We start from the raw sequence: 24,511 nt of genomic DNA on the forward strand, positions 1-24,511 counted from the left end.
AAGAAGAATTACTTGTAAATAGCTCTTGCTAAGAAATTCAAAATAATTTCATTCCACAGTTATTTCCAACAGGAATAACCTTCAAACAAATAATATTCAAATTGGGTTCAGCTAATTCGGAAAGTGAAAGTAAACAGTCGATCCGAGGCATCTATACATTCAATAACTTGGTGGAACATGAAGAAACAAACAATAAAACAAAAAGTAAACTCGAGTCTGCTTTGTATTCATGACTTTCAATAAATAACGACTCGTGCTAGGTGTGAGTTGGGCGTCACTACTGGTTTTTCCTTCGAGTTTTAATATTTTCACCTTTTTATATAAATTCTTTGGCAAAGCAGAGAATGTTGAGATGAAAAACTGTCTTTATATATATAGGTAAAGATATAAGTTAAATATATAATATGTAATGGTAATAGTATTTTAAGGTATCACACGAGAGACAAAGCCATTATAGACGGTAAAAAGCACATTTTTCAGGATCTATCCCGCATGTAGTAGGCAGAAAGAAAGATCCACTCCATTGCCTCTTGATTGGCGGAACTCAACGCTGCACTTACAGTTCTGTACGGCAATATATACCCACAAAATGCATAGTGTATGTGAATATGAACAAGTAATAGACATATACATATACTTCAATAACATTACAGATTCCTCCTAAAATCTCATAAAATTATTTAACGTCGCGCAAGAAAAATCATAGTAGGAGCTTCAGCCGGAAATGTTATGTAAAAATTGCTTAAGGTTTTGCACGTTTTCGATACTTATTTGAATAAAATTACAAAGCTATTGTCACTTTAAAGCTTTACTTATGAAAACGTGACAGTTGTGTCTTAAATAAGAAGAGAATTGAATAAATTTCAACTTTCTTGTGCCGCGCCTTTCAAAATATTTTGATCAAGTTCGTAAAATTTATTTTGAATATATAAGTGCTGTTAGGTACTAATACTGTACCTATAGATGAAAATTTTAAAATTAATTAATTGATTTTTCTTAATTAAAAGGAAATTACTAGTTCAATTTCTGATTTCGATAGTAAATTAATCACTTTTATTTGAATTCTTTTTTTTTAATTACATACTGTATCCCGCATAGCATCAATATTTTTTTTTCTGGAATTCAAAACGTTTCGTTCAACGCTATGAACTCTACATTTACATTATATACATTTATTAATCTAAATCTAAAAAAACTGGCCAAGTGCGAGTCGGACCGTATCGTGATAAGTTCCGTATCGTTATCTGTAAAAGGGCAAAAAATTACGTATGAGCGTCTACGACCCCTCAAATATTTATTTTATTCCGTTTTTTACTATTGCTTGTTAAAGCATCAGAAGAAATAATCATCTGCAAAAGTTTCAAGTTTTGAGAGATGGATAATCAGACAGACGACGGAGAGACAACGAAATCTTAGTAATAGTCTCCCGTTTTCTCCTTTGGGTACGGAACCCTACAGAAGAGAAAATAAAATGCCAATTGCTTTACTCCTCTATTTTATATTTCAACATAGAAATTATAAAGTAATTCCACCACCGCATTTGCTATTACCATACAAACTAAGCTCATAATTGCACGCGTATGTGAATTTCCAACTGAGTTTTTCCTGTAAATTTAAAAATAAAAATATAGTGGTTTATAGAAGATAAGAGTCGTTTGCTAAAGCTGGTTTAGGTTTGTAGGTCGCCGGGGTGCGGGGGGGGCTGTGCTATGAAATTACATAATGCTGTTACGAGAGTACACGCGATCGAATACTTAGAATAAATAGAAAAGAATGTTCGAGTTTAATGATTTAGCGACATTTCAATTTTATTTTTATTTTCCGTTATGTTTTTTTTGTTTGACGTAGTTTTTTTGTTTAATTATAACAGAATGTTATAATTAATAATTCTTTGATGTAAGTCTATCATGGTTCAGTTGTGACGGTCTATCATGGTTCAGTTGTATTTGAATTATTGTTTGCACCTTCAAATTCCACTCGAAAAAAAAATAGTGAAAAAGTTAAAAAAAATGTATATAGAATAGGATATATTCAATTTCTATGCAGCTTCACGTTTTTTGCCTCTTAGCACGGCAACTTAGTAATAAGACACTCCATTGCTCATTTAGCGCTTTCAAGATAGCGGGTAGAGAGTAGCGATATTCAAAGCCGCGGTTTTTCTACCAAAGCAGGAAAAGGAAAATAAATAGTCCTTCTAGTGGGAGCCAAAATGCTTGCTAAGAGATTACCACTTATAGTGTTAAGATACTTTGTTCCCCATTTTGGGGAATTGAGTGGTGGAACTCAACTTTGTCGGGCTTTGTCTCAACAACAATGCGAAGAAATGAAAAAACTAAATTAAAATATAAACTTAGTATTTTGATTTCTTCGCATAAATATTTAATTTCCTCGAATGGGGATCGAACCTCTCATCTTATTCAAAAATATTCTAAAATGAAACCAGAAATCTAAATCCCGTATTTATATCGCAACGCGACGAATACTTGAATATTCGATATACCTATACAAACATCGCACAGCAAGACGTAAGTCAAGCAAAAACTAGTGTAAATAACACATATATTGCAAAGCAGGATAACCCCCTCAGAAAATCATAAATCTTCCATCTTCCATTTGAAATATGTGCCGGCGCTTCAAGAATTTAAATTTTCGCACCAAAGTAACAAATGGTTTGCGTCGTCGCGAGTAATTTTTCACCATGAACGGATTTTACGAACGCTATCTCGTTGCGATAATCTTTTCTTCATTATTTTCTTAGCAAGGGTGCTATTATGAATCGTTTAAAATTAAATGTAGGCGGTCGTGGTGTATTGGTGCGGCGTTTGACTGTAAATGTGGGGGTAGATTCGATCCTAATTCGAGGGAGTGAATTAACTTATGCTAAGTCTGCTATGTACGATACTGCGTGAAGCTAGGTAGACTATATTTAATCTTGATAAGGTATACCTATAACCCATAAATGAAAATATACTCGAAATTACATAATTTTTTCTACATTTTACACTTCTACTTTTAGCACCTCCAGGAAACCTGATTCATCTAACTTCACTAACAAATAGCAGCCTTAATTTTTCTCCATAATGTTCAAATCTAAGACTATAAATCAGGATATCTAAAAAATATCGAGACGTCCGTCCTTAGCGGCACGCTTGTTCCTGGCATGCTAATGAGCTCTAAGGGCACTCGCAGACGGGCAATTTGTCGACTTGACGGGGAACAGAGCACTTGTATGGAGGGTGAATCAAGAATTTGATATACTCAGATTTTGTATGGCCGAACTCGTTATATTGGAAACGGTGTATTTAGAGAGGATCAAGTAGTCAATTCGTTTGCAATGTGAGATTCTATGGGATATACTGCTCTTATGTTACGATGTTGTTAAGTTAGTTTTTATAAGAAAAAGATAATTTTAAATTTTATAATTTAATAAAATTGAAGTATTAATTTTGGTTTTTTATTTGTTTTTTAAACTTTCCTCAAATTTCAACTTTACTAAAATGACTTAGGTTTGGGGGCCCTAGGATGTCCATTTAAATTTGAATACATACATATTTATATAGTGTGATTACCGATATTGGTTTAAAATATCAAAGACATTCGACTAAGTATATCAATGACAGAATGAATGAATTAAGTTATATTTAACATAACATTTGAATGTCACCCTACAATACTAATGTCAACCATTATTAATAATGCGATACAACATAAATATATATGTATGTATTTTTGTACATATATTTTTTGGCCTTCGCACTTTGTGTTATTTTCTTAACGCCTCCGGTGAATTCATGAAAAATTATAATAATTTAATCAGCCGCACACATCAGGGTAGGTAGTGGGAATGGTGGGAAACGTCGTTCCCCATTTTTCACCGAATTCTGGACGTTGAGTAGCGGAAGTCAACGCCGCGTTTTCACATGGCCACCAGAGAGAAAAAAATCAAAATATAAATTGAAATAAATATTTCATTTCCTCGAGAGGAGATTGAACCCACAACCAGGCTCGCTTACAGTTACACCTTGTGCCCCTGCGCCAATAATAATTCAAGCACAATAATTTCCAGCGTGGGAATCGAATCCACAGTTACACTAATCCACAATGGATGGATATAATATGTAGAAGCTTGCTTGAAAGCCGCCTAATCCCTTTATATCGTTCACGTGCATCGAAAAGTAATAAATCGGCCTGAATACGATTTAAAAAGTTGAAACTGAAGCGAAAAGAAATAACAAGCTCCAAATGAAAGAATCTGTGAATATATTCAAGGAGGGTTAACTAAGGGGTAAGCTGTACGATAGCAAAGTACAATAGAGAAGAAATAATACTGACAAATATTTTTATACGGTGACTAGCGGACGCGTGCAGCTTCGCTTGCGTATTTCGGGGTGAATTCTAGAAAACCATGAAACACATGTTCAATTAAATATTTTTAAGAGTCTAAATTTCAAATTTTATAATAATCAATGGCGTCTTAAAGATTTTTCCATACAAACTTTCAACCCCTTATTTGCACCCTTAGGGGGAGAATTCTAGAAAACGATGAAACACGTGTTCAATTAAATACTTCTAAAAATATAAATTTCAAATTTTATAAAAATCGGTGCCGATTTAAATTATTTTCCATACAAACTTTGAACCCCTATTTTACCCCTTTAGGGTTAAAATTTTTCAAAATCCCTTCTTAGTGGATGTCCAGATTACGAAAGTAAACATCTGTCTAAATTTCACGTTTCTACGCACAGCGGTTACGGCTGTGCGTGCGTCTTACCTCAGTCAGTGAGGACAAGTCCTTTTATATATATAGATTATACAAAATTAGTACCAATTTTTGTTTCAGGAATGAAACTCTTTAAAATATTTAAAAAAAAAAACAAGTTTAGCTGTTCATTAACCTGCCGATCTGGATTCGTCTATCAATTTATGTAAAAAAAAATCTTTTGTGTTGAGTGGCAGAACTTAACGCCGCGCTTTTGCCTTGGTACCAGAGCGAATAATAAGTGATAATTCATTCCCTCGAGTAAGGATCGAGGGCACAAACGTCGCGTTAGTCACAATCTTGTGCATCCACTATGTCAATAAAAAATGTTCATTTTAAATAGTGAAACTGCAAAAAAGTTAATTGCATATTATGAGAATAGTACAATGCATGTGCAAATTATATTTCGCGGAAACAGTAGCTATAGGGTAATGGGTTCTAAAAACTCATCAGCTATATGAAGGTGTTTGTTGAATCACCTCACACATTTGTTGTTTATTTATGAAAAAATGTTATAACTGCTTGATTGTTATTAAATATGCATTTGTTAAAGATTAGGTTAAACTATAGAAAGTTCAAATAAAATATTATAAAATAGTTTTGGTATTTTTTTTTGTTTATTTTCACGCTGTATCCCGCATGTCTACATGACTTACTACCGTGTTTTGTTTTGATACAAAATCATTTCATGAGAATCGAATCAACAACCGTCGGACTTATAATCTGACCCTGTACTGCTGCGTCATGACGACCTTATATTAATTAGTGTACACTTACATGAAACTGTTGCTTTAACCAAGTTCATCAAAATAAACTCATGATTTTAAAGCCTGATAAGAACATAATAGCCTTTTGATTGTTATCATTTCCAAATACTAATCAACTATTCTTCAGTAATTGATTGAATCACGAAAATGTTTAATTTTTAATGAACAAAGAAAATGGAGAAGCGTATATGTACCTACATGCTTAACAAAAGTAAAATATATTTGCTAACTGTGTTTGACTGTAGACTTAATAGTTGTTGGTTCAATTCCCACTGGGAAGACGCGGGGTGTCTCGATAATTAGAAATAAAATTATTTGGAATTTAATCGTCAACTATCATACAGAACTGGTCCTGCTGAAAGAACACGTCTTCATTCGCACAGTATTGTTGGGAATCTATCTAATCTAGTGAAAGGAGTGTCCAAACACTAGATTTTCTCCGTCCATGTCAAACGGACATTACATTTCTATATATGTAATAAACTTTTAAAAGCCACTGAAAATCGTATCAGAATGATATATACCAATAAATATGGGTATCTTTTAAATGTCACAGGTCATGTGAGGGTATTGACGGCGTGAAAATATCGTGAAACTGTATAACGAGATTATTTGAGTTAGCTACTTTACACGTTTAGTTAGCTGGCTTACATAACGGAATTAAATATTTTTATAAATAGGTGTACATATACATATATATATATATATGTACGTAAAATCAGCTTCGTGCTGTATTCTGTATACAGTAGGGTAAACAGAGGTTTATTTTAATACTAGGGTCGTGTTAAGATACAGTGGGGATCGAACCCACAACCAGTCCACTTTGTGCACCTGCGCCACGACTGGCCTATATGTATGTAAATGTAAAAAAAAGGATTTATACAAATAAAAAAGTAGTAATAAAAGTATAAAAAAAGGGATTTATACAAATAAGTAAGTAAATCTTAGCTGAAGCCAGTCGTGGCGAAGGAGTACAAGCGTGTAATCGTGTCGTTGTTTTGGAGTTCTGTGTTCGATTCTCACTTGAGGAATTGAAATACTTAATTTTTTTTTCATTTCTTCGCTTTGGTGACGAGGCAAAGTTCCCCCATTTAAAACACCTCCAGGATTCGATGAAAATAAAAAGTGGTGAATGGAGTCTTTGCGCTAGGTTCCCTCTGTTTACCCTGCTACGTGCGGGATACAGCGTGAAATTATAAAAAAATATTTATATTTAGCTCATATTGTCCACAAAAGTAACTTAAATTTTTACTGATAAAAGTTATGACAATAAAAAGTTTTAATGCTCTCAGACTTGCAACTTTTAATTGTCACAGTCAAAGCCACTTTTGTACACATTAAAGTGCAATATTTTTTCATTTTAATAAAAGAAATAAACATTCTTTATAATAAACGAGAGCATTTTATTCTCGTTTCTTTTACGCACTTACGTAAAAACTTGGCGTTATCCCTAAACCTTAGATATTATCCTTTTAAGATTACAAAATTTAAGTCAAATCACTATTAAAAATGTGATTATGGTGTTAAAAATTATAGTGTTTACACTTTTCAAATCTAGAAAAGTATTAATAGCATTAGTAGTTTAATTTTGATGTTGTAGAGGCCGTCGTAGCGCCGTAGAACAGTGTATTACAATAAAATATAGTGAAAATGGATTCGAAACCCGGCTTATGTGCTTCACTAATTAAATTTTCATTTGCAAGACAAAACTATGTACCACCTGGGATCCATTCAAAAAAAATTGAAATCTCAAATCGACCACTAGACGGCAGCAAGAATCCAGAGCAGTACGCGGCGCAATTAGAACATTGTTGGAGGCAATGAGGAGATTCTTCTTCTCAGTCGTTACGCTCTTCACAGAGTGGTCGTGGCCATCACGTAGTCACGTTTTTGGCTTTCGTTATTTTTGCCACAGTTTCACGGCATTTCCTTCTGTTGGTCGCCATTCTAGTGCACTCATGCAATTTACCGCCCACAGCAGATTTTACTTGGTCAGTCCATCGCATGGGTGATCTATCTCTTAGCGTACCATCTACTCTGCCTTGCACCACGAGCCTGGAGATTAGTTTAACATAATTATTTTACCTGATAATCAGATGCTACCTTAGTCTACCCATCACCACGAACTACTGAAATATCGGAGAAAAAAAGAAATAATTTTATTTAAAAGTCAAGGTGAACAGGTTAATACCTAAAATATCAAATAGGCGGAATGCGGTGCGTCTTGCTGCCATGTTTGCTTTATCAACGCTAGTATGCAAGAAAAAATGCAAATATTAGTAGTTGTATAATAATATTTTTGTAGTGTTTTATAGTATTGAAAATAGGTAAAAAATTCTTAACGGGATTTAAAATTTAGATTTATTTTAAAGTTTCCCACTGCTCAGTCAATAGAACCGTACAAAAATATTTAACAACTCAATATGCCATATTGTAAAATTTTCCTTTACATCGCGAGCTCGAAAAAAATAAAAAATATACCTCACGTTTAATGTTTTACAAAAATAAAAGAACATATATAACATAAAATAAAAAGGAAATAGTAAATTTTCTTTAATAATGCTTTTAAGTACTAGATCATAAATTTTCTACTTAATATCATCGACACCCACAACTTGATAATGTATATCCAGTTTATTAAGATTAACCACGTTACCACGCAACGGATTAAGTAATTACTCAGGCAGGCTAAATCAAAACTAAGTTATCTTCATATCAAAGTGTAGAACATTCGATTAATATTGAAACTTTATTTACGCCTACTATCCTACACTACTAATATTATAAATGTGAAAAATTGTTAGGATGTTTGTTACATTTCACAAAAGTACTGAAAAGATTGACGTGTGTAGATATTATTTTACTATAAAAACAGGTATTAATTTACTATTAAAAAAAAAAAAAATATGCTGTATCATAATACACAACTGGGTAGGCAGAGGACACCTAGTGTTAAATACACTTCGTTCCCCACTTTCCACCGAATTTTTCGAGGCATTGCGTGTTGAGTGGCGGAACTCAGCGCTGAAATCTTACAATCGTCGCGTTACACTCACACACTTGTACCCCTGGGCCATGAAGACCTCTTTTATACTGTAAAATAACATAACAATATAATTATTAGAAATAACAATAATAATGTATCTATTATTCAGAACATAAACAAATGTAAATATCAAAACTAATAACAACAGTTATTCATCGTATTAAAATTGTTAATTATAATCATGCTAACATTAATTATTTGTAAATATCTTTTTAATAAATTGTTTTTTAATTAATGTATTTAGACCCACTTTCTATTTTATAATATGTAGATGCGAAGGTAGTGGGCTCGATTCCCACTCGAGGGAATACATTACTATTTTTAACCGCTTTGAGCTCCTTCTCCTTGAGCTTCGCTTGAGCGAAAATTCTTAACTTAGTTAAACTTAGTGTCTTAACGGTAGGTTCCCTCTGCCTAACCTGTTATATATGGGATTCAGCGGAAAACTGAAAGAAGAATGAATGAAAAAAAAAACATGGTTTTATAAGTACAAAGACTAATTGCTGAATGACAAAACATTGATATCTCTGAAGGTGTTATAATATTATTTCAAATTACAAAGTTGTCTACTTGACTTCCTGAAGTGTTCAATTTCTATCCAAAAATATCTCACAGGGGAAATATAAATGTATTTTGTTTGTTTCATTTCAGAGGGTAAGTTGAAGGATGCTTTTGACTTCTGATTTTCTATTTATAATTCCAATTAGCCCCTTTTTACCTCATATTTCACTTCCACTTAAGAATTTATAACAGCAACTGGTTTCGTGAAACAGTAATGCTAAATTTATTATAAATAAAATTCCAGACATTGCGTATTGAATATCAGAACTTAACGCACCTCTTTCTCTTATAATCTTAGCGAGGTAATAAAAATATTTTTTTTGCCGTGAACTGGTATCGAACCCATCACAATCACGTTTACAGTAGGACACGATAGCCTGAACATTATTTAGTAGTAATTTCTTTATAGCCAACGCACATATTACACTAAATTATGATGTCAAAATTTGCAAGCCATGAAAGCTATAATAAATTCATACTAATCCGTTTTGTGAAAAAGAAACTGAGTTCGGTCTCCAAATACATAATTTGGTGAGACCAAACGCTTTGAGAAAACTTTCATGCCATCAAAATCTTGTTTGATGGCATGATGATTGGAAGATTATATTTATTACTTTTAGAATGTCTTTTCACGTTTTATCCTCTTAGATCAACATATTCAGTTGTGCAATTCGCACAATTCGAGACAATGCGTTTTGTATGACGTAATTCAATGCCCACAACTTTGTTTTCAAGGTGAAGAAAAGTGGCGATATTCTCGTAGATATTTTCAAGTTTCTGCTTAGAAAGGCCTTCTTTCTCTTTTTTCCGTTATTTTTTTGAATTAGCATATCGAAAACGAACAACTTTATTATAAGATTCGAGCTTCAGAGCTAGAATAAAAAACATCTTTAATGAATTAGGCACTTTTCAATCGTTAATTTACTTAAAACTTCCACGATTATGTCAGATTAGTATATGATATTTACACATAAAATAATACTTGTACATGTCAAATATATATTAAAATACAAATTTACACAACAGCAAACACGATTATATTGCAATCATACTTTTGGTTTTGCTGTTATAAATTTTTGATTTAAGTTTAGTCTAGTTACCGTGGAAATTGAATTCTCAAAATTTAAACGAGTTCTCGTAGAGTATTAAAATATATTCTGTAAACATTTTGTTTGACATCGTAGTGGGGTGGTTATGGCATATTATGGTTCTGAATACGAATTTCAATGATTAAAATCTGTACTAATATTTATATAGTAAAAGAATTTGTTTGGTTCATCTGTGAACTAATCTCAGGAACTATCTACTGTTCCAAATTGTAAACATTATTCGGTTCGATTTAATGCACTGAACCTGTGCTTGGGTTACCTGGGGTACTATATTTGTCATATGTCATAGTGTGTCATATGTCATATAGAACTCTTAGTTGCATATTTAATAATTTAATTTGGTCTTAGGTTAGATGTTTGTAAACAATCTGTCTTTGAAGTCCGCATAACCCATAACACGTGAAAAGAGAAAAAAATATATTTTGTAATAATTACGTAGGTTTCATATAACATGGCAACAATGTCGTTTCTAAGAATATTACTTATCTATGGTACTCTTATGACGTAAGAAATAAACAAGGGAGAAGGAAATCAAATATTTACAGACAGGAAATGGGTCAGAGACTAAACGAGATACTTTTGGCCGCTAATATTTCTGTCTTCTTAATCTGGGGATTATACATCAAGGATCTTTGGGTGTTTTTTATATAATTAGAAATATTTATTAAAAAACATATTTATATTAATATTTTTTTATACACTATTTAGCATATATACCATTTATCTAAATCTAAATCTATACGTTAGGAAAAAAATATTAAAAATATATTCATTCCAATTTTTTACGGAAGCCTCGGTTGGCGAGCCCGACTGGCGCATGTCCGGTTTTTTTTAATTAATGTGTAACTTTTTCTCATACAACAAACAAACAAACAAACAAACAAACAAACAGGTGCAGATCTTGAATCATATTGTGTTCGACAGTCGCTAACGACCGCGTTAAAACGCAATCGAATCTTCTTCTGTTAACTTTAAACGATATCATGTACAGTAAATTACCGCAATTCAACGATAGCAATTCGTGGTATAGATACAAAAGTTCCAAACACCGCAATACGGCTCTCGATTAAACTCCCAACTACTTGTAGCTAATTAAAGGACGTTGCGGGCCTCTGTCGCAGTGGCCCTGCATTGGTATCTACTGTATAACGATCGAAATTAGGATATAATATCTATTTATATATAGATTTGATGCCAGTCGTAGCATAGAGTATGACGGTAAACACGATAGGTTGTGGATTCGATTCCCACTTGAGGAAATGATATTTAGCGTCTGGTTCGGTTCGGTTTCGTTCTGGTAACGAGGCAGAGCGCGGCGTTAAGTTCTGCTACTCAACCAACAAATAATAATAATCAAATAAAAAACAATTTGTAAATTATATGTATATTTTACCCTGAATGGGATTCAAACCCATACTCATCTTTCAGGTTTTTTAAATAATATCACCTTAATATCAATTCAGTTTAGAATTAGTGTATAAAGAATGAAAGTACACCGTGATTTCACACTATGTTCTCTTCGTCTACCCTGCGAGCGAGCAGTTCCTCGTTAGGAAGTAAAGCTCTTACTTTAATATACCTTCCTATTACTAGAGCAATCACTAATTAAATGATGTAAGATGTGATGTAAGCTTTTCAATTAAACCTATCTCAGCCATGTAGTGCCAAGTGACCTAAATATAGCAACATGCGCTTGTTACGAGCGTCTAGGGACGACGGTACTTACGTCGAGTCTACGGTAGAAAATTCAGTAAAATTTCATATTATTATTATTTTTAAGACAATTTTTGTCTTGCTAAAATTTAAGATTTGTTTAAAATGTTTAGACGTTTTATTGTGTAATCTAAATACATATTATGTTCTTCTGCTTCTACATCTTTTTCAATCCTTATTCACCAGCTACTGCTGGGCTCAGTGGTCTTCAAAATACTATACAGTGATTATAATATTAAGGCGCTCGTATCGCCGCGGTTCAACATTCGACTGTAGACACGATGGTTGTGTGTTCGATTACTACTCTGAGAGAATGAATTATTTTTATTTTCTCCAATTGGTAACAAATCTTAGCGGGGCATAGAAATCTGGTATTCATCACGCAATATCTCGAAAATTTGATGGTGTGAGGAAAACGGAGTCTTTGAACACTAGGTTCCTTCTGCAGTACAGGTTAAAGCTATAAAAAGATAGATTTATCAACATTAATTTATGAAAACAAAACTGCTATAATTCAAACGTAAACTGATAAGCGTATTACACAAATGACTGTCGCTTTAGGCAATCATAATAAAGTTTCACTATACATTAACATTAATTGTGTGTCATTCAAATATGTATTTACATTTGTATAAATAACTAATTTACATATAAATTAAGTTTCATTAAATACTATTTATGATAAACAGTGAAAACAATGAATTATAATAATTTTGTCCTATAATTGTTTGATAGGCTTTATAATAATAAATAGCTAGGCAGTTAGAATGTCATTTTCGATATAAAATAATAGAGTATTATTATCTTTAAAGAGATTTATTTTTCTTTGTTTTTTCTAAACTTTAATTACGTTTTAGTATTTTACTTCTCCATTTAAATTTAGGCATCCTTTTTTTTTCATTTTTAAGCTTAAGTGATTCTCAAACAAGTTTTTTCTCAACAAATAACTTACCAAGATGGCGACTATACTATTATTGCATCGACTTAATCTCCATTATTGCATCGAATCGAAGTGCAATTCAGAAGCAGGTATACAATTGTACTATTTCAATATTGACTTAATTAAGCCTCCCCGGCAAATATCAAAGTTCTCAATCAAAGGTAGAACAAAGCATCCGCTTTGCGTATATTTTTAAGTAAATCAGGTCACGGTTCAATTGCATTTCAACGGAACACATGAAACTTCATAAATTAGGGTAAAACCTTAGTGGTTGCCTGACGAAAGAAATTTAGAACTTAATACATAAAAAGACATGTTCTGTTCACGTCGCATTCAGTGCTGGCACTAAGGCGTTCATGCATATGCTTTATAATTACGAAAATGATCCCTAATTATAAGACGCTATGGTTGAAAATTGGTTGTACTAAGCCTAAATTACCGATGCCGAAATATGACTCTTGGGCTTTAAGCGGAAAGGTTAGTTTTGACTGCGCGAATATATCCGCAACAATCTATGGAATGCAAGCAATTAAGTAGTTTTAAAGCAGATTGCGGATGCTTATCCGGCACACGTAAGTACATACCGTCCGTCGTCGAGGTGATATTCATCTTGGCTGGAAGGTCTCTGAGCACGCGGACAAATCTCAAATTTTATAATAGTCACTCGAATAATCAATTAAATAAAGTTTATGCGGCAAAACTGCGTATCTATAAATCAATTGTCCCTAAAATACAATAGTTATCTGCACTGAACACCACCAGCTATATATACCACTTTCGTGAAACCAACACGCGGTCAGATGTCGAATTGGCGCGAACTCTTGACAGATGAGATCAATCTCGCGTCGATCGCGACGCGACTGTCTCCACACACCGACGGAACTACAGAGACAGTTGGCAATTGGATTCACAGCAATTATGTAGAGATGTTACTTTGCTAGCAATCCAAAGGTTTTTGATAGTGTAACGACAAAACAAATAGTCCGGAATGAGCGAGCTCCGGACATGCGCAGTGGGGACTGGTGCATGCGTACATTCTTAGGCCGCGGCTACCAGCCGGTAGGGTTTACGGTGTTTTTACGATTATTACTCAATTACCGGATGAATTGTCTCTTTTATCATCATCACAAATGTCACACCTCCTTCTGACATTTACTTTAACTTATCACGTATTAATATACGTGGTATTTTAGCTATATATACGTCACCTTTAATCCTGTGCAAATGAGCACCATATATTATTTTTAAGACGACATTAAGGTCATCAATGACTACAGATGATGCCCATGCATAATTTTTTATATTCAAATGTTACAAAAAAGTGTCAAAAGACAAAAAAAACTTGGATCCTGTCAATTTTTGAGTTCCCTGTGGACGGCTCCCTATATCTGCAGTAAAGCTAGGTAGGCACGTCCCGCGCCTGGCTCTTGAGATATTTATCCGGCGACGACTACCTGATATGTACACCAGTCTTATAAACAATATATCAATGAATCTTATTACGACGTCATAGAGACGATAACGCAACGAAAATATTTTCCTCCTCGCGGATCACCGTACCAAACTGATGTAGATATAGCATGATCGCGAAAAGCGTATGCGTACACGCTGTTTTGAATCTTAAGTCGATAGCGTATTGTTTAAATTTGTTTACATGGAATAATAACCGTACGTAATTTGGGTTGGTTAAAATTTATGCAAACAATTTTGATTTCTAACGGGAAAGGCTTAGAGGATAAATCGGCTTGTGGGATGATCCTTTCAGAATTTACATGATTGTACGTAAATGTGAGTAATACGGTTAACATGTCTCCGTTACACTTTATTCCTAATTGTTTGTGTGGAAGTTAAAAAAAAAAGTTTATTAACTTAAACATTTATTAACTGCACATTTTTAACGATCATTTTTAATATGCTTGTTTATATATTTTGTATAATTATTCCTTTTGTGTTATAAACTCAATAGAAAAAATATTTTTTAATACCTTCCAATTAACTAAAGTAAAATTTATCCAAAACTTATTTCATAGGAAAATTCGATGACCTATCTATACTTTGTAATTTCATCCTGATGTACGAGTATAAGCAGTTTGTCTTTGAGGAGTTACATCAAAAGACTTGGCTAAAAGTTTTACGATACTCGAATAAAAGCTCAAAGTTATTAGTTTAATATCAATAAGACCAGCAAAGTCTGTATAGATCAAATTATATATTTAGTTCCCCAAGTATATAAGACGAGAAAATAACCGTTTTTTTTCAATTACAAACGACACGTTTTTAGTATTTCTTTCGCCACCCAGCATTTGGAATGGTCTTCGTTAGAATTTTGTCGATATAAGTGTGATATCGGATCCTACTATCAAAATTAACTCAGAAGTCACTGATAGCTTGGGAGTTCAAATGTTCTACGTGAGAACCTTTTATATTTACATTTAAGTAAACTCAGAGCCACGTCATGTCAAATAATTTAATTCTCAACCAGCTTTGATTAAAAATAAAACAATTAAAATGCGTACTTCTTTTTCCTTATGGCATTAATCCCGGCTACTGCCAGAGTCTGCCTTCCTACTCAACCTACTCCACTTTGCACGGTCTTTTCCATCCTCGGTGGTTAGACCATTGGCTCTCATTTCCTGCATCATGACATCTAACCAGCGCCGGGCGTGCGGGAGTCTCATTCCAGGCACTGATATAGCAAGACACTTGCATCCGACATAGTTCTTAGGCCGGCGCGTAACGTGGCCAAACCATCCATTAAAATGCATATTAATACTAAGTAAAAAATTGTTTTGTACTTATCTGAAAAACTAACTCAACAAGTGTCCACGTACTTCATAGTAATTATTACTACAGTATAAAATTATTCGTAGAAAGTAAGTCTCGAAAGGATAAAACAAACATGGAGTTTCATTTAACATTTGCCTATATGTGCCTACGTCTAATATTTATTCAGGTCTTGTTATTGAAAAAGTTTCATAAAATTATGTATACTTATACAGTAAATATTGATTGTTTAATAAGTATCTACCTACATTGTTATTACATTGTTTTGCCTTATAAAAAATTGACAATTTTTCTTTGTTTTTTTTTTCTTGGACTTGGACCCAGTGATAGGACATTCCATTTTCCACTTTCCGCCGAATTTTTTAAGACAGCATTTTCATACACCTACAAAAATCTGTGTAATCGGCAAGAGATGGAGGACGGAGCTACAACCGTAGAGGCCGTAGCGCTTGGCTCTATGTTCTCTCTGACTACATTGGATACAGTATAAAGCTAAATTTAGTAAGATAATTTTTTTTATATAAATTTCCTTCGAGTAAGTAGAAAATTGAATATGTGTAATCGAATATATTTTCAAAAATGATTAATTTCTTACTTTTCTTAATAAAATAATTTTCTTTCTGTTACAAGAAATTACTAAATGAAATATAAGACAAAATAAATAAAATTCCAGCTTAAAAGAACTTTTAAGCGCCATTTTTGTTGCGCAATCAAATAATTGAAAGGTACTACTTACTTTCTTGGCATGGAGCCATCCCCAGCAATTAATGAAATTTTATATTGAATTCAATATTGTTTTATTTTTAACTAACTTTTGTCTATGGATTCATCTCCGTGAACTTTAGAGAGATGAAATGTAGAGAGATAGGAAAACTTTTTATACTTTTCAGCATATTGTCTCCAATTTCTGCTAATTTAGAAACATTCTAAATAAATTTGTGAGTATAATAACAAAAAACAAATCGCAAATGTCTTAGTGGGAGTGTCTTTACACTAAGTTCCCCCTCCTTCTGCCTACCCTAAAGGTATTCAATTAAAAAATCTATACAAAAATACGATTACCATTCAACATTTCATCGTTTCTCTAATAAACGTCACATCCCCGCAAGACTAACGCCCTGTTTTTACAAAGTTTCTTCTATATTCAGAGCTCACGGGCCACGTAAGACCCAATTCAATTTAAAAGGGTTCTATTTACATTTTAATTCTGTGTTTATTTTATACAAATGTGCTTTCGCTTAAGTGAAGTACAATGTTCTCTATCTATATTAGTTGGGAAGCAAGGAAAGTGCTTAACTAAGTAGTATATTTCGAAATACAAAAAAAATACAGCAAAATTATTTTAGTTTAATTTTAAACTGACTGACGCGGAAAAAATATATATTTTAAAATTATTTTTATTCCTTTCCCTTTGGTGCCGCGACTATGAATTCAACCCACTAAACACCCAAAATTTAAAAAAAAAATAACGGAAAAAGGGGAACGGATAGTCTTAATAGGTTATTCGGACTTATTGATCAATAGTAATACATAATTTAATCTACTTTCTAAGTAAATACTTGCCTCGGTTAAATCATAATTAATTTCTGCAGCTCTTACCTGAAAATAAACAATGAAAAAACTATTTAAAATGATCAGTAAAAAAATTCAATAACCATGGTACTTAAGTAAGTAATAAAATATCGATATATAAAATACAAGATATTTTGCTACAGCATAGTGGTACTGTGGGATAGTATCTGATTCTACACAACGGTTGTGGGTTCATATCGTTCGTCGCAGTGTTAAGACACTCCTTTAGAGCCGAAGATTTCATTTTTAGCCGAATTTCCTTTTATTTCGTGGCATGTGTGACTGTAAATCCACAACATGTCGCTTTTAAAGTCCCAATTTGTGCCTCTCTATTTAGTGTTGTTTTTCTAAGATTTTACAAGGATTTAAAGTATAATAAATAATAGTTTTTACTATACGTACTGTTGTTAAAACTTTCCAAGTAAAGCGATCCTACAATGGCCAATAAACAAATTACGAATCCTCATAACAATTTCACGACTAATAAACCCATTGAGTTTAAATCACTAATTTAAAGGCAACAACTTTTGTAAAGTTTTTATATCCTCATTAAGCATAAATGAAAGTGAAAGTTATACAAAGACAGCAAGTAGGGTACGTCGGTCATATAGCGTTTTAATCTGAGTATTAATAAGGACTAGTACTAGATATTATGGTAATATTTAAACATTTTTAAAATAAAAGTTTAAAGTTGGGGGTTCTGGGTTTGATAACCAGTCGGAGAATGAAATATTTAATATTTTTATTTTCTCCCTCTAATAACGAGGCAAAGCGTGGCGTTGAATTCCGCCACGCAATTCTTCAAGATTTCAGTGAAAGTGTCGTAATAGGGAACGATGTGTATTAACACTAGGTCCCCAGGTTCCCTCTACCTATCATGCCACGTATAAAATACAGCGTAAAACTAAAAATAAATCTATGCTATATGCAGGATACATCGTAGATTGTATATAGATGTTATCTTAATTTTTTTATTAGTTGAAACTAAAATTCAATTTTAAAAGTAATAATACCCTAAGATCTTTGCTATAATTTATTAATATGCGTTGTTGATAAATAGGTAAAAAACAATAATAAAATATTAGACACTGTAAATTATTCAGCCCGCTTATTATCGACACTACCTTTACCGACACTACCCTAATAAGACCTCTTAATGCACACCCTCCTCTACTTTGGACTTCTACGTGAACATATACTCGTTGTAAAGGATTTATTAATATCTAAGTATTCTTGGATAGTAAATATATTATGGGAAACAACAACAACAACAAGTTTTAACAAAAATTTTAACAAAATCCCTGCTTAGTCCAGATTACGAAAACAAACATCTGTCCAAATTTCACGTTTCTACCATCAGCGGTTACGGCTGTGCGTGGGTCTTACCTCTGTCAGTGGGATCATCTATATATAATACTAGCGGTCCGCTCGCGGTTTCACCCGCGTGAACTATGTTATTATTAATTTCTGTCTCCATGGCTACGTCCTAGTGACATCTATGCAAAATTTGAGACTCCTAGCATTTGTAGTAACGTAGTTTCATACAAACTTTCGACTCCAAAAACAACTCCTTAGAAGTCGAATATTGCAAATTCCCGTCTTAGCGAGCACCTACGTCCTATAAGTAACTGCTATGCAAAATTTGAGATTCCTAGCACATGTAGTTTCTGAGATTTCGTGATGAGTGAGTGACCTTTCGATTTTATATATATAGATATAGAAGATTAGTTTCAAGCTGTATGTCGCCTCTAGCAGGGTAGGCAGAGGGAACCTGGGAAGCTAGTGTTCAGACACTCCGTTCCACCTTTCTGGCTTCAAATATTTAATATGTTATATAGGGCACTCTATATCAATAAATAGTTTTTGCATATAGCCTCTATATTTAATGAACGACCATTGCCATGTGCAGTCATGTAGTCAGTAAGTTTTAAGCCAATTTTAAAATTGTTAGAGAATCCCATCAAAACATAATTACCCAGAACGTGATTAATAGCCTTAGTTGATATTATTAAATCTCAAAATTGCGGGTGGGATCAAGATCTAGATTAAGTATCCAATCTTCTATCAGACGAGCGTCAATAATTTGGTTTTGGAAGTCTCGGAAACTTTAAATATATAAATTAAGATAGGTCATTGTATTTTCCAGGAATATTTCGAAAATGGGTGGTGATGTTTTTTATTTTAGATTTTTTTTATCTTTTAACTATAGATACATTTATTATTATTTTAATATATATTAGATTTTTTTTCTAAGGGATTTTATATTTAATATTCATTTTATATTACGCGCTTTTGTCACTTGTGAATAAAATTATGATATCTAATATTTTATGTTGTTAAAATTGTTATGAAACAAGCTAAGATAAAAAATATAAATAACCCAGTATTTCTTTGATTTTTAGTTTTTTATTATACGCTCTTGATTTTTGTATGGCCAATTACATTCATGAAAGAATTATTACGATCAGTCAAATACCTTACCGTATACCTTTTAATATATATAATAATATTAATATTTATATTTATAACCAAGATATATATTATATTTTTTATTATTAAACTACTTTCACAATAAAAATAATTATAAAATTTCACGTTGAATTTAACTTCAATAGTAGGTACTTTGAAGGTTTCAAATGGGTTCCAGCGTGAATAAAACATCAGGAATTATGTTAACACGCGTCCTGAAGCTGTGTTGATTAATTCATACAAACCCTTACTATAAAACGTATGTCTATGCACTGTGACGGGAATACTATATTAGGTACACTGTAGAGCTCATATAAAAATTGAGATTGATAACCTACATATATGCCATCGTGTTGCAGTTGCCTGGCAGTTTGTCTGTGTACATGATAGTAGTAGGTTCGATATCAAATCGAGGTATTTAATTTCATTTTTTCGCTCTACCTTAGACTGCTGTGAACAGTGGAGTGTCTTAACTCTAGTTTTCCCATACATAACCTGCCAAGAAATTATTTAATAGGTATTTAACTGTATCAAATAACAAATAGATAATATCAAATGGTGAATCAACGATCACAAAGTTACAAAAATAGAGGCAAAAACACTTTTTAGATTACTTACTTGTATTAAGCATAATAGATAAAACGTCTTTATAACAAGACTAGCCTGTAAAACATATATTATGTATCAAAAGAAGGTGTAAATGTAAGGTCACTTTTACGACCTTATCTTAAGACGAGGCGAAACCACGATTATCGGGTAAATAACGAACTCACAAGGTCATTTATAGTACATATCAGTTTATTTTTCTCCTATAGCTTCCACACTGTCTCCCATTAAGACAATTCCGTTCTTCATTTACCACCGAAATTCTGAAGGCATTGCGTGTTGTGTTGCGGAACTCAACGCCGCGGTTTGCCTCGTTACAGGAATGGAGACATGAAAATATTATTCATGTCATTCCCCCGAGTGGGATCGAACCCATAACCATCCCGTTACATTTGCATGCATGTGACCTTGCGTTTTGTCTGCCTCTCTTCTCGTGAAGAATAAAGAAAATATTGTTTGTATAATTTTCATAATATATGTATCTAAAAATATGATTATCAGCGTTATGTTCCGCATCAATAAGACATGCAAAAATAGTCTAAAAATTATTTAGAAAATCTTAAAAACATCAAGAAATTTGTGATTAAGATATCGTTTCTGCTTATAAATGACCACTTACTGTTTAAAATTATGTAAAACCTTCGCTCTTGGGTGGGTATAATTTTATTGGGTCACGAACATCATATTAAAATATTATAACAGCGGCGGTCAGTCAATCGTGGCGTGACTTTGGGGTGATTTGACACATTTGGGTTACAGGCGACGCATTTAAGTCGTTTGATCTAGTACTAAATTCGATTGCGTGCTGATGTAGATTACACTATCGTTATATGATTTCGAACCCGCAACATTTAACGTATAAAACCATTATTATGACTTTTTTTCGGTCGAGCTTTTGTTGTAAGTATGTTTTTAATAAAGGCTGTTTTAGATTTTTTGTAAAAAAAATGTCTTCCGATTTTTCGATTCGACGTAGAATTTAAGCGGCAGGGAATCTTAATAATTTTATAAATATAAAAGTTTGAGAGGATGAAAGTTAGTTCAAGTTTCACGCGAAAACTATTGAAAGCTCGTATATAAATGACACTTTAAAATAATATACCTTATATATTAGATATAGAGAATATTTTGTGTGATATAATAATAAATTAGAACGCCATAAACAAAAATCATATTTATGCCGACATATTCACATATTTTAAAATCACTAAGACATATTTTAGTAATTATAGTTTTTTTATATTAAACACCTACAAAAAAGCATGGATTTATAGAATTAATCTTAAAATTAGCTCAGCAAATGTGGCTTGACATGAGTTAGGGTTAATTAGAGATCATGGTTCATTGATATGGGCATTATTTGCAATATTTAGTTCTAACGTGTTTAATGCGGCCGACGTTCATTTGAATTAATATTTAATGTACAATAAATTTACCGTATTAGCTAATACTATTACCTAATAGAAGCAGTCGTCAAGATCAACATTTAAACGTGCGTTGGATTTACAATAAATCTTCATGACTCACTTACATGTTTTCATAGAAATAATTAAAGAAGTATGTAGATAGCGGGAAGTCGCTGAATTGCTTCGCTAGTTTGGAAAGGACGCAGTACTGGGTGGAGTGGCCAACATAAGGGGAGACTTACATATCTTCAGCAGCCTGCTGCCTGCTGGCTGATGGATAAGTGGATGACATGGCTGATATGCTGCATTTCATCATAACCACTCCGTTCACAAAGAATTACCCAAAGAAAAACCTACATGAAGAAATGTCCCATCAGTCAATATTACAGTAAAGTTGGAGGAAAATTGATTCAAATCATGGAACTTCTGTCCTCAGAGTTTAATAGTACAGGGTGTAAGCCCGAGGGAGGAAATTTGTTCCACAACTTAAGCGGTGTTGACTTACAAAACAAAAGTTGTAAGATTTTTCGCCATAACTTGGTCATGTCTATGTGGTATTGTTGGTTTGTTCTTACATTTTTTGTATGGTTTTCTGTTATATTTCGAAATATTTTATTTTATTAAAAAATAAATCAAATATAATATACAATATATAAAAATATATTTTTAATTGATTAGCTATTTCCCGCATATAGCAAGGTAGACCTCTACTCTTTATTATATAGAATTACCTATATTCAAAAATTAGGTCCATAATATCACTTCAAAATAAACTTCTATTAATTTACTTACTTTTTTCTCTTAACGTGACATTCAAATCGTGTAATATATAGGAAATAGGCTAAACAAACACTAAGTCATTTAAAAGAAATATCAATAACCGTTAAAACAAAAGCAAAGTCTAATAAAATTAAAAACCATAATATAAAGAGCTCATTAGATAATTTAAACAGAAATTAACGTTTTTGAACTAGAAACTATTGTAACGATCCAGAACCCACACTTCAGTCTAACATTCTTGAGAAGTGTAAACTTGCAAAAACAGTGTTTAACCCAGATTTAGCTATCAGCCCAAACGAGCCGCTACGAGTTTGTATCTAGGGCGATTAAGTTTCAGATACTTAGTCCGTTTACAGAACATTAAACTACTTGTGGACTATAACATGGATTTACTTGAATTTGCCTTATGGTTATGATAAGAAATTATAAGAATGATTTCTTGAAGTACTTTTTTTAACGTAACGTGTTTTCTGTACTTTTGTGAAATAAACATCGAACTTATTGACTATTTCGATTTTCATTTCTTATGTCTATTGTAAAATTTAAATTAAATGCGCAAATAAACAAATTAGAGGGAGGCCATACTGCATGGGCATAGCTCGTGACTGTAAGCATTTCAGTCGAATGTTAAATTGTACTATAACGGAGTACTTAACACTAGGTTTTCTCTGCCTACTCCATAAAATGTAATCGCTGTAGTGACAGCGATATAATAATAACTATATTGTTGTAGTATTTCCATAAAACATTTAAATATTTTTATAGACAAACGTAATAAGATTAAACAAAGAAGAAATTTACTTCATTATTCAGAAAAAAAAATAGATTCTTTAATTTCAAATGGAAACAAACTAACCTTAAACTCAACTATATTAATATTGATTTTATTTTATAAATTATTTTGACATTATTTAATATAAATAAACATTTATTCCAATAATAATCAACAAAAAAGGCACCAAAATCTTTCAAAAGAAATAATTAATATGGAATACAAACGTTCACTTTAACGTCAAATCATAAAACGTAACAAAAACCCACTCAATAAACTCATTGCCGGCCCAAACGTGACTGGTGACTAAAAAATAAAAGCTAGGCAATATGACTGCTCTAATAAGGGAAGAGGAATGAAAAGACGACGAGGCATGAGGAGCATAAGAATGAAAGGAACGCGGTGTCAGTTGTAATGCTGGATGGTGCGGTTTTAAAACTGGGTGTGTTAAATATTTTTGTTTTTAGATGTTGCAGAGAGGTACAGCATCTGACTTTAAACGTGATGGTTTCAGGTTCTATTTCCACTCGGAGGAATGAATTGTTTTCATTTACCCCCTCTGGTAACAAGGCAAAGTTCGGGTGCTTCCACTCCTCAATATGCAATGCCTCGAGATTTCGAAGGAAAAAGAGGAACGGATTGTCTTAAATCTAGGATTCCAGGTTTTCTCTGCCTACTCTGCTATAAGCGGGATACATCTTGAAATTTTAAAAAATATAAAGCTTGGATTTACTTAATGTAATTTGTAAATCCAAAAATATTACCACACAAATTGCCAAATATTGAATATTCAGTATTATGAATGAAACAATAAGAAAAACTAACTTTTTTAAGTTTTAATCACATCCAGTACTAGGTCGCTATATCAGCGTGGACGGGAATAACCACTTGAAATTAGTCAGAGAGCCGCCGCGTCCTTGCGTTTTTATTGCGGGCTTTTTAGAACTAGGATACCGTTTTAAGAACGTGTGCGCACTACACTCTGGCAAGGTACGCAGATACGCCCTGTTGAAATGAAAATGAAATGAAAACCTTTTTGTTCAGTTTCACAGGAAATTAGTATTAAAACACTCCGTACCCTACTGTCTCCCAAATTTTTGAGGTATTGTGTGATGAGTGGCGAAACTCAACGCCGCCCTTTTGCCTCGGTACCAGACCGAAATGAAAATATTAAATATTTCATTTCATCGAGTCGGAATCGCACCCACGACCGCTGGCATTTACAGT

At 32.8% G+C, this 24,511-nt stretch overlaps 1 protein-coding gene across 3 annotated transcripts in view; it reads right to left on the bottom strand.

The window, feature by feature from the left end:
- The window catches only part of LOC146529654 (uncharacterized), a 137,335-nt gene that overhangs the window by 70,654 nt on the left and 42,170 nt on the right, over window positions 1–24,511 (bottom strand). Inside the window, exon 1 of one of the 3 annotated variants that reach the window (XM_085202230.1) lies at window positions 13,480–13,874. The exons of the other annotated variants lie outside the window; for them this stretch is intronic. Within the exon in view, the coding sequence (XP_085058356.1) occupies window positions 13,480–13,504 (25 nt within the window). The 5' untranslated portion in view covers window positions 13,505–13,874. Of the gene's footprint in view, window positions 1–13,479; window positions 13,875–24,511 lie in introns of those variants that run through there. 3 annotated transcript variants of the gene reach the window in all.

Source organism: Heliconius melpomene, chromosome 18, assembly GCF_056956725.1.
Source record: "Heliconius melpomene rosina isolate 202511_hmr_F chromosome 18, ASM5695672v1, whole genome shotgun sequence".
Classification (NCBI taxonomy): domain Eukaryota; kingdom Metazoa; phylum Arthropoda; class Insecta; order Lepidoptera; family Nymphalidae; genus Heliconius; species Heliconius melpomene.